We start from the raw sequence: 12,035 nt of genomic DNA, 5'->3' as shown, positions 1-12,035 counted from the left end.
AACATCACACATCTCCAATCTCTCCTCAGTCAGAGTGGCTTCCCCTACTGCGGTGAGTGATTGCTCGGAAGGTGCGAGTCTGTCCTGTGAACATCACACATCTCCAATCTCTCTTCAGTCATAGTGGCTTCCCCTACAGCTGTGAGTGATTGCTCGGAAGGTGCGAGTCTGTCCTGTGGACATCACACATCTCCAATCTCTCCTCAGTCAGACTGGCTTCCCCTACTGCAGTGAGTGATTGCTCGGAAGGTGCGAATCTGTCCTGTGGACATCACACATCTCCAATCTCTCCTCAGTCAGAGTGGCTTCCCATACTGCTGTGGGTGATTGCTTGGAGGGTGCGAATCTGTCCTGTGGACATCACACATCTCCAATCTCTCCTCAGTCAGAGTGGCTTCCCATACTGCTGTGAGTGATTGCTCGGAAGGTGCGAGTCTGTCCTGTGAACATCACACATCTCCAATCTCTCCTCAGTCAGAGTGGCTTCCCCTACAGCTGTGAGTGATTGCTCGGAAGGTGCGAGTCTGTCCTGTGGACATCACACATCTCCAATCTCTCCTCAGTCAGAGTGGCTTCCCCTACAGCTGTGAGTGATTGCTCGTAGGGTCCGAGTCTGTCCTGTGGACATCACACATCTCCAATCTCTCCTCAGTCAGAGTGGCTTCCCCTACAGCTGTGAGTGATTGCTCGTAGGGTGCGAGTCTGTCCTGTGGACATCACACATCTCCAATCTCTCTTCAGTCACAGTGGCTTCCCATACAGCTGTGAGTGATTGCTCGTAGGGTGCGAGTCTGTCCTGTGGACATCACACATCTCCAATCTCTCTTCAGTCACAGTGGCTTCCCCTACTGCTGTGGGTGATTGCTCGGAGGACGCGAACCTTTCCTGGGGGCACATGCAGCTCTCTATTCCTCATCCAGTCAAGCTGGCTTCCCTTTCAGATGTGGGTGATTGCTCAGAAGTGCGAGTTATTCTTGGACATGAGCAGCTGTCCATTCTCTCTTTAAAAAGACGGCAGCAATCACAGAGAAGTCACCCCGACACTAGTGTTGAATATAATCCAGGCTGAGGCAAGCAGCAGCAGCGCTCAGGGGGAATCCACCCCAACACCAGCGCTGAACATAATCCAGGATAAACAGCGCTGAATATAATGCAGGCTGGGGCAAGCAGTAGCAGTAATCACGGCGAGTCTACCCCGACACCAGCGCTGAATATAATCCAGGCTGAGGCAAGCAGAAGCAGCAATCACAGCGAATCCACCCACGACACCAGCGCTGAATATAATCCAGGCTGAAGCAAGCTGCAGCCGCAATCACGGAGAATCCACCCCAGCACTAAATATAATCCAGGCTGAGACAAACAGCAATGGGAATCACAGAGCTGAGGCTAGCAGCAGCGGCATCACAGGGAATCCACCCTGACACCAGCACTGAATATAATCCAGGCTGTGGCAAGAAGCAGCAGCTTCACACATCCAATCGTATTTTGTCACTGTGGAGTTAGGGGTTGCCAATCTCTAGTCAACCTGCTGATACAATGATTGTTTCCATGCTCAAGGGCGGTTGACACTGCGGTGCACTAGAACCGAAACAGGAGGCTCATTGAACAGTACACTACAGGAATCTGTGTTTGATCCCAGGCTCACAGTTCTAACCTGCTGGGATCAATTAAACGTGTAGGGCCAGATTCACAGAACTAATTTAAGACAAAATCCTAAACTTACTACCATTTTGGTATCCACAGAAGGCACTCACTCATTTCGGTATTCACAGAAGTTAGGAGTCCTTAACTTTAAAATGAAAGCCATTGATTTGGAGCACAACAAGCATCTCCTCTCTGTCAATAGTATCAACAGAACTATTAGGGTGAACGTGTGAGCTAGAGAGCATGTGTATGCGCAGGCACAGAGAGTCACGGGATTGTTGCACACAAAGTTACATAGGGCCACAGAGAGCACATGCACACAAGGGGAAAAAGTACATGCGGTAGTGCTGTAGTGCTTTTTGAAAAGGTCAAAAATACTAAAGTGACATTTTCTTCTCATGGGCGGCTTCTCCGTTACGGAAGAAGACAGTTGTCAACTGAAAAATAAAATGATAATAAAACGGTTTTATCATCATTTTATTTTTCTTTCCTAATCCTACCATGGCCAGAAGTGTTAGGACGGGGTCATTGTGACGGAGCATCACAATAGGGAGGAGTGGTGGGCACTTAAAAGTGTGCATGTTAGTTTGTCCGGCTGTCTGGGGACAGCCAAATAGATATGTGCACTTTGGTCTCTCCAACCCAGCTGTGTTGTACAGCCGAGTTGGAGGAAAGCTGCAGGCTCCCGGTGTCTGAACGGGCATAAAGTCAGCCCGCTCAGGACAATCGCAGTGCTGCTTTCATGCTGGTAAATAATATTAGCAGAATTAGAGCAGCGCTGTGATTGCCCCCCGAGAGCCTGTGCAGCGTGACCAGCATCGGGGGAGGAGGACGGAGGCGGCGGCCACAGTTGAAGGTAAGTTGTTTAATTTCTTTTTTCCCTTCACCCCCACACCCCGTTTGCGTTACCGCAGGCTTCCAGTTTAGAGCAGCCGCCACTACTTCTTGCCTCTTTGTGTCCTTTTTTTGTTGCGCTGCCCACATAAGGCCCAAATGCTTCCCATTTCTCAGGGTCGACTTTACTAATAACCCACGGAAATGCGAACATTTTATGCGTGTCCACTAGAGGCGCAAGATCCTTCCCATTTTACAACTAAAGGGTCCTGAACGAATCCTAATAATGCTCACAAAAACAGACATGCCAAAGAAAGGCAGAGAGGGAATAAGAGAGTCATTGGAAAACACACAGAATAGCAGGAGAAGGAAACGGAGCAGGAGAGAGAGAGAAGGGTAGGATGGAAGGATTGACAGAACTAAGGAGGAAAGAAGGAAACGAGGAAGAAGAAAGGGGGAGAAAGCAATAGTAAAAGAAGAATGATTAAGGGAAAGGTAGAGGAGGGGAAAGGAGTTGGAATGGGAGGAGTGATGGTGCAATAGAAGGGAGATGTGGAGAGGATACAGAGAGGGAGGAAATGGATTCAAAAGGGGAAGGATGGAGGGGTGAGTTAGGAAGAAAGGTGTGGCCCCGGGCTACCTTACCTGGAATGTGCTTGGCCCACCCGATGATCACCACCAGCTCGCGGTCTGCCAGGTCGCACAGGGTGGTGAGCGCCTTGATGTCGCTCTCAGGCATTGACGGGTCGGGCATGGCGTAGATCTTCTCAGGCTCTGCCACCAGCAGGTGTGAGACAATTTTAGTCACTGCAAAGTTTAACCGAGAATTCAACACATTGAAGGACACGGAGTCCAGATACACGCAAAAGGGAGACAAAGAACACGGTACACACATGTACTGAAGGACGGACAGAACCCCTCCACACACAGAGAGAAACAGAGAGCCCACGTACACACAGGCACAAATATGCATAGGGGATGATTGTACACAAAGGGATAGAGGGACACAGAGACGACATGAACAGAGGGGCACACAGAAAACATGTGCAAAAAGACACAGAGGGACACAGAGAACACAAGTAGAAAGGGGCAAAGACAGCACATGTAAACACAGACCCAGGGTGCATGTCCAAGATGGTGGCAGATTAGGAGCAATTCTCCTGCGCTCTGCGTCCAGCCTCCCGTAATGTGCATTTTATGCCCTGTCCAACGCCTTACCCATGGCCCTGAGATGCAGCAGGATCTGTCAGTACCCCCTGGGGGCGTGTTAACCCCCACCCTTAGAGTCTAAAGCCAAAGCTGTGGCCGGCGGCCCGCAGCAACATGAGAGGGAGTTGATCATTGGGGACACAGCAGAGCCTCAGAGTGAGCTCAGGTGGCATCGGCGTGATGCTGCGGCCTCGCCCTTCTCCGGCCCTTGTGCTACGTGTACTGTGGCGCCCCGGGACGGCCTGCTCAGACTCAGGGAGAACCAAGAATGACCAACACCCCCGGCCCCAGCACCACCGCACCCGAGGCAGCAAAGCCGAGCCTTCCCTACACAGAGTGTGATACAGCTGCGGTTAGGGGCCTACTGCGGGACAGCAAACCACTGCAGAGTGGAGTCTCCCCCTCAGCTGAGACCCGGGAGACTGGGTGGTGTGCCCGCTTTGATGGTGACTGGTGCCCGGTGAGACCTGGGTGAGTGGGGGTCTCCGCGACACCAACAGGGGGGCAGCTAGGCATTCTTTTGTGGAGGACACTGAGTGGAGGGCTGTGCTGTGTGGGTGAATCTTAAGGAATGGCGAGAGTATCAAACCCCCTCAACATGGTAGCTCATAAATCCAGAAAGGACCCCTCACTCAAAGAAATGCTAGCCAAGGTCAGCTCCAGGCGAACAGAGACGCACATCGAGCGCAGCCCTGAAAAGAGGGACAGCAGGGAACCATGCCCTCTGAGAGCCACCCTGGCATGAGAGGAGCAGCGTCTGACTAGGCATTTCATGGAAAAGCCCCTTTGTTACAGTCCGCCTGGACATTTACCTGCTGGAAGATGAGTTTTTGAAGGATATAAAAGGCATCCGACACACAGTAATGGTACTGGGACATTGAGCCTCCTCACTAGAGACCAGCAGTGATGGAAGGGAGGACGATCTGGACACCCCAGGAGTGAGTTGATAGAGTTGCGACAGCAAAACCATATGCTACAGGCACACATTGAGGACTAGGAGAATAGATCTCAACAGTCTAATATTCAAATCAGGGGCACCTGTGGGGGCAGAGAAAGGAGACATTGAAGACTATGTGAAACGCGTGTTTAACCATGTCCTCCCTGACCAGGCAATCGCAAACATACAATTGGACAGAACCGTAAGAGTTACAGGCTCGAGCAGCACAGGCCCGGATATTCTCATGTGCCTACACTATTTCCACCAAAAGGGGGCCATCATGGAAGCGACTCGTCAGTCGGGCCCCAAACAATTTGAAGGGGCCATAATTCATCTCTACCAGGACCTGGCTTTGGGGACCCTACAGTGTGGCTGACAACAGAAGCCTCTTACTACCCTCTTGTGGAGCACGTACGTGAAGTACTGCCGGCCGCACCCACTCCACCGGCTCTTCACATGGAACAGTGCACCCCAAGCAGTCCACACCCTTGTAGAGGCTGCATCCATTGTAGACATCCTGGTGATGGCAGGGCAAACACCGAGCCGGAGCAGCAAATGAAAGTTGGGTGCCAGCCATGGTGCTAAGGCAGATGGACAAAGGTAATGAGAAAGAAGACAGCAGCGAGGCCCACGAGGTTGAAATACAATGATATCAGTCAGCAGTCTTTCCCACGCTACAAACCGAGGGGCCTATTTACCATCCTCTTGCGCCACTTTTGCATCATTTTTAACATGGGAAAAGTGACGTACAGGTGGCGCAAGGGGTTTGTAAATAAGCCCCTGAGGATCCTGAGTTCTGATCTGCGGGCTTGGATGGGTCAAAACCTTTTCCCAGCAGGTCGATGGGGCTGGGCAGACAACTGAAGGCTCCACAACATTGGAAGGTCTGGTCAGAGGTCTGTAGGGACTCACACGAAAGTGGTAGGATTGTACATGGATCCAATAGGCAACAATATGGCCCGAGTTTGGTACTGTATACTCCAGAAGTGGGGAGGGGATTTATGTTCAGTTTTGTTGTTGGGTTCTTGTGGACAGTTGGGGTTTACATGACTACACTACTTACAGCATTTCCTAATGCACTCCCCCTGCTCACGCACATCAGGGAACCCCAGCTCACACCACCAACTCCCCCGGAGTCACCTAGCGAATCTGAACTCACAGATCCTGGAAAATCATAAGCCTTAATGTCCGGGCCGTAATGCTCCGGCGAAACGCGGTGCAGTGCTCTGCATGCTCAAAACTCTGCCTGTGATATCTGTCTCCTACAAGCAACACATCTCTTAAAGAAATACTGGAGCCATCTAGATAATAGTCACTGATTCAATCGTCAACCCTTATTGTAAGTTCCCAGCAAAAAGGGAGGACAGCTGACTTACTGGCCACTAAGTTCAATGGCAAATTCTTATCTGTCATTGCAGAGATCCCCAGCAGGTTGTTAGCGGTGCGTATAGAGCACCAAACCCACACCTTTACACTCTGAACAGTATACATCCCGAACGATAATCAAGAACACTTCTTACGTGAGGTAATATCCCAGACTGTCCTCAGTCTATACGCAGTGGGTTTTTTTGGGGGGGGGGATTTTAACATGGTGATGGATCGCACTCTGAACAGATCGGCCCAGAGGATAGGCAAATGGGCCTGGCGCAAAAATTTGGGACTGGTTGATATTTGGGGACACCACCACCCTCTTATAAAAAAACTGTAAGTTTTACTCAGTCTTGCACCAAACGTATGACATACTGGAGCTCCTAGCACAGACCACCCAGGTAGAGATACGGGTCATGATACTTTCAGACCATACCCTGTGCTACTCACAATCCATGACCTAGATGGTCCCCCATGACAGAGACACTGGTGATTAAACGAAAAACTATTAAGGCATGCAGATGCTGTCGGCTCCATACGCAACCACATCACTGCTTAACTGACAGCAGTTCTCAAGGGGGCACTTATTGCAATGACGGCCAAACTGAACAATGAGCGGACGGCTAAGAGACAGGAACTGGAGGACAGGACAGGCGACCTTGAGAAGCAAAATAAGAACACTGGCTCCCAGAAAATCTGGCCACAACACACAGAAGCAACCCAGCAGCGTAAGGTGTTAGACTGGGACACCACAGAATACACACTGGTCCACAACAAACACAAATATTACGCAGGCGGCGATAAGGCTGGCAGGATGCTGGCTTGCAAGCTCCAAGCACAGCAGCAGAGGAACAATGTAGTTCAGATTACCGCGCACACTAGAGACCCTGTGTGCTCCTCAGAAGAGATTGTGGAAGCTTTCTGACACTTCTGCATGGATCTATATACCCCAGACTAACTTCCCAATAGGAACATTCAGACCTACCTTGACCCGGTCACACTGTCATCTCTTACCACACAGCAATCAGAAACACTGGATAACGACATCACAGTGGCAGAGGTTATAGCTAGTATCTCCCGCCTCCATGTGGGGTAGGCCCCTGGCACGGATAGGTTCGCAACAGCACTCTATAAGCTATTTTGTCCAAAGCTCGCACCCCTGCTTGCCAAGCTCTACAACTCATTTGCACAAACCATAATGCTCACCCCTACTATGCACATGGCGGCCATCAGAATCATTCACAAGGCAAGGAAAGGCCCCACTAACTGTGCTTCTTACCGTTCAATCTCTTTGCTCAACATAGATGTGAAGATCTTTACAAGCATCTTAACATGGAGGCTGGGCCCCTACATACAGGACCTGATAGATTAAGATCAAACAGGATGTATTCCCGAATGAGGGTGCCCAGATAATACCAAACACATACTCCACATTATCGACAAGGCCACGCGCACCAAAACCGCAACAGCCGTAATTATCCATAGTTGCTGAGAAGGCATTTCATAGAGTCTTCCTCCAAAAGGTTCTATTCAGGAAGGGCCTCTGGCCAAGATTTAGGAAATGGGTATTGAGTGGATACACTGGGCCAACAAGGGGTACCTTCCAGATACAGAGGGGGATCCGGCAGGTATGTCCCCTATCCACACTCCTTTTTGCTATCTATTTGGAGCACCTTGCAGAGCCCCTCCACTGCAACAAACTGCTTGCTGGAGTAACCCTTGGCAAAACAAAACACAAAATTGCCCTTTACGCAGACGGCATCCTTCTGATGCTCACCAACCCTATGTCCACACTCCCCACCCTTTTGAGAGAGTTGGAGGCTTTTGGATTAACTGAGGGTCAATGTGCCACAGACTTGCGGGACACCTTGCAAGTCGCATGCCCCTTCAGTTGGCTGCAACAGTCTGTCACAAACCTAGGCATTTACCACGGCCAGACAACAGAACCCACAGCTGAGCATAAATATTCAGAACTCCTCCAAACAGCCGGTGGAGTCTTGTAGAACTCGCAGACAGGGGTCTCTCTTATCTAGGATGCATAGCTGACCTAAAGATGACCCTCCTGCTGAAAATATTACACCTGCTACAAGCCCTGCCTCTACAGCCACCCCGGGGCACACCACCAGCCCTACAGAAGCTGATGGAGAGATTTGTCTGGAAAAGGAAGAAAGCACAGACCCCCAAGCAAAATCAATAGGCCTCACCAGAGACAGGGGGACTGGGAATCCCCAGGCTCAAGTATTATTATTTAGCCTCCCGGCTCAGATATTTTGTGGAATGGCTTCGTACAGCTTCCGAGAAACACTGGTGCTTCATGGACCCCCAAGAAACACAGACCGTGGGGCATATATAGCTCCCTGAATAATGCTGGCAATGATGGCAACCTGGGGCGCAATGGCACTCTCCTTGGGGCTAACCACTATGACTTCCCTGATGACCCCAATCATAGGGAACCCTTAATTTACACCAGCCAGAGACAATATCTAATTCTAAACATGGCAACTGGCAAACTAAACGCATCTGGGGCTTCTTTTTTTATCACAATGGGATTCAAACCTTTGAGCAATTTAGGGAGAGTTTCGGCCTCTAGAGACTCCGCTACTTGCAGATCTAAAACTGTGTAATCCAGCTAAAATATGTAAATGTGCATCACGTCAGTTGACCCACTTCAAGAAATTACTCTTCACCAAATCTTACGATACACGCCTGGTCTCTGACCTATACAAACTCCTATAGATGACAATCCCTGTTCCTCGCATAGCAGCACAAAGAAGGTGGGAGGCTGAACTGGAGTGCACCTTTTTAGTGATGGGAGAACTTCCAACGCACATGCACAACGGCATCTAGCGCCATGGGCAAGGAGTTTATGATTAAGATAATAATAATAATAATAATAAAAATATATAAAATAATAATAATAATAATAAATCCGTATTTGTAAAGTGTGAACTACTCGCATCCGGCACTGTGTAATCATTGCGAACAGCATTTCCCTACCTCACTATGCAGTTCGCATAGCTACGCGTAGCGCGACTACGTGAACTACGCCCAGGGTTATAATGTGTTTTACGACTTTTACAAAAAGTACGTACATGCTGGAAAAATACATTGCATTTGCTCCCGTGAGTTCTCTTAAGATTAAATTTGCTGAACTGACTTACGTGGTTTCTTGCTGGGAGGCGGGATCTGTAAGCTCAGGTAACCACTACTCTCAGAGTCCAAGCGCCTCTTGTACTTCTGTCGCCCTCCGCGGACCCGGTCCAAACGTACCCCTACGGAAAGAGAAAAGTGAGGCTTCGGTAGCTGATAGGAGGTGGGAAGTGATCTTACGATTCATGAGCAACAAGTTAGTGCAGGAGCCACAACCTTCTTTTCTAGGCACAACGTGCACCAGCACAGACAATCACAACTTCTAAGATGTCAATTTAAATAATTTTTTGCAACATTTTGTTAACATATCTCAAAATTACATGACATTTCTTGAAAAGCACTTGCTGGTATCACACATGAAAATTAAACACCAGTGTATGCCATGCGTTCAAAGTCATGCAAGATACCAGCAGACGACTGGTTGGTGGAACAAATGTTTTGTGGTCGTGATTTTACGTTTTGTTCAAGACATCATCTGCTCAAGCCAGTGGCCAGAGGGAGACAATTACAGAAAATGTAATGCCTGCGAAATCAAGCACTACACAAGCACATTTAGAAAGATTTTATGGGTAGGATGAAAATTTCACCTGGATCACACTAAGGACTGGTCGGGCAGCGAACCCAACTAAGAATCAATGCAGACAGAAAGGATCGTTTTCTGTGGCACAAGTATGGGCATTTGAAAGCGCACATGGGGTCAGGTATTGGGAGGATGTGTGCTACATAAAAGCCATGTAGAAGAACAGAGCTGGCATAAATAGGATCATTGCTGTGTTCTTACAATTTGTGAGCCAGTCCTCTGCCAGCCTCATCCTAATGCTTTCTCAGGTTTTTGGCGGACCAGGGTCCCTTGGTCCTACTATAAGTTAACACTGGGATGGAAACAGTTCCTCTAATTCAATTTTTTTGCAAATCTTACACTTTCAGCCCATGCAAGCAATATGTCAAAGTTAATACCCATTTTAGTCGCACAAATGCAGCAATAATCTCCAAATAGACCTTCCAACCACAAAGCTGCGTCACCAAAAGCATTTACAAAGTGCATGCAGTGCCCAGTTGACCTTGGGCAGCCACCCAGGCACAAAACCCTTTTCTACTAGTTCTTCACTGCCTATCACTGGCAAAAAAACTTAATGTGCAAGACCCTCTGTATCGTTGGTTGAGTTTTCTAAGGACTTGACCGCCCATTTCTGGAGTAAGAACCTCGCTCTTCGCATTTATAATTTGTGTTACATGCAGTTGATCAATGAACTGGATATTCAAGTTCTGTGAAATGTGATTTTCATATCCTCTTGTAGTCTGGGTGCAGAGAAGCTGCTTGGAGGTGGATGATCGGACCATCTCATAAAAAGGTCTTAGGATATCAAAAGACTCACATTTTATCAAGGTGCACAGAGGCTTTGATATGGTGAAGCAGTTGAGATTTACTCAGCAAAGTTGTTTATACGGACAACAATTTGAATTAGAGTTTAGAGTACGCTAGTGGGATTCCATGTAGGGTTTGTAGCCTAATATAAGCAGCTTACTTCAAAACCAGTGCTTTCAAAGGCATCACACTCTGAAAGGTACAGTCTGGACCATGGCATTGTGTGCAAAAATATAATGCGCTGGGATGCAGTCTAATTATTAGTGGCTGAGGTTAATTGCAGCATTCCACCATTCCTTGTTTCTTTTCCTCAGTGCTCGGCAGACAGACATTCTGTATGATGTTTACGGAGGGAGGTTGGTGCATTCCAATGGATGCTAAAGAGAATCCTGGTGCAATTGTATAACATTGTTAAGAGACACCAGGAGAATTGTGGGATTCGGAAATAGAAGTTCACAATTGTCCTGTTTGCGTATGAGAAGGTGTGAATGAGTGATTTTTGTGATGTGGAACAGGAGGTGATGACAGATGTTTCATTTGCATGATAGTTGGAATCCCTCAGCTGAGGAAGTATTGGAGATAAAGAAATCTAACCTCACGGACAAATAAAACTTCACTATGGGCACCCTTACAAACAAGTGAGAAGGAGGGCATCAGGAAAGAGGACAAAGTGGACAGAGATTCTAGTTGGAGCCTACTGTACTTGGGAGCAGATCGTTTTTATTGAGTGGAGCTTGAAGGATGGCAGTGGCACCAGTGTCCTATAGCAGTAGGGCAATATATTTTGGCTCCAAGATGGGGAGTGAAGGAGGGTAAGAAAAATAATATTTGCTTCTCATCTCTGCAAAGGTAAAATCAAAGGCAAAAAAGAGAAGTTGAGGTCCCTGAGGGATGCAGTGGGAAGGAAGGAAAGATGGAGAAGAGAACAGAACCGTGGTAAACCCCTCCTGGGAGTGAAGTACTTGTTGAGAGGGTGTAGCAAGAGTAAAAAGAGTGTGGTTAGAAACAGTGTAAAGGGAGAAAAGATAGAGGCCATAACAGAACCCTGTTGCCGGGTATAGCAAGAGGAAATTGATCTTAGATTAATCATTCAATATCTGCCTCTCTGGGGGAGGCAAGAGTCATAAGCAATGTTAAACGTTTCAGAGACATCCCTGTGTCCACCATTAATGCCCAACTCTGCTCCAATAAAGGAAATACCTGGAAACAGACCTCATTATAGAACATTCAATCACAATGCAGTAACAATCCACTTACACTCTCAGAACTCAGCTTTATCTCCAGCTGACTGAACCTGTGCCTTTGACCATGGATTTATATACATGCTACACTTTGGAAATGCTCATGCTCTTTGGATATGTTCATGCTCTTCAAATACCACATATGCGCATAACATGCAGGAGGAAGAGTATAGAGGAGACATCTTGATGATTGGAACAGGATAGACATTTAAATATTTGAGGAAGGGCAGTTTCCATCAAATGAAGTTGGCGGAAACTAGAATGTGGAGTATTGATAAGGTTGGGA

The 12,035-nt window shown here is 48.1% G+C and overlaps 1 protein-coding gene across 1 annotated transcript in view; it reads right to left on the bottom strand.

Moving 5' to 3' along the window:
• ESRRB (estrogen related receptor beta) overlaps positions 1 to 12,035 on the bottom strand; it is a 122,888-nt gene that overhangs the window by 76,275 nt on the left and 34,578 nt on the right. Inside the window, exons 3-4 of the mRNA XM_078662037.1 lie at positions 9,154 to 9,264; positions 3,124 to 3,285 (exon numbers count right to left, since the gene is read on the bottom strand). Of these exons, the coding sequence (XP_078518163.1) occupies positions 3,124 to 3,285; positions 9,154 to 9,264 (273 nt within the window). The remainder of the gene's footprint in view (positions 1 to 3,123; positions 3,286 to 9,153; positions 9,265 to 12,035) is intronic.

Source organism: Lissotriton helveticus, chromosome 9 (assembly GCF_964261635.1).
Source record: "Lissotriton helveticus chromosome 9, aLisHel1.1, whole genome shotgun sequence".
Lineage (NCBI taxonomy): Eukaryota > Metazoa > Chordata > Amphibia > Caudata > Salamandridae > Lissotriton > Lissotriton helveticus.
This window is presented reverse-complemented; position numbering and strand designations above follow the sequence as displayed.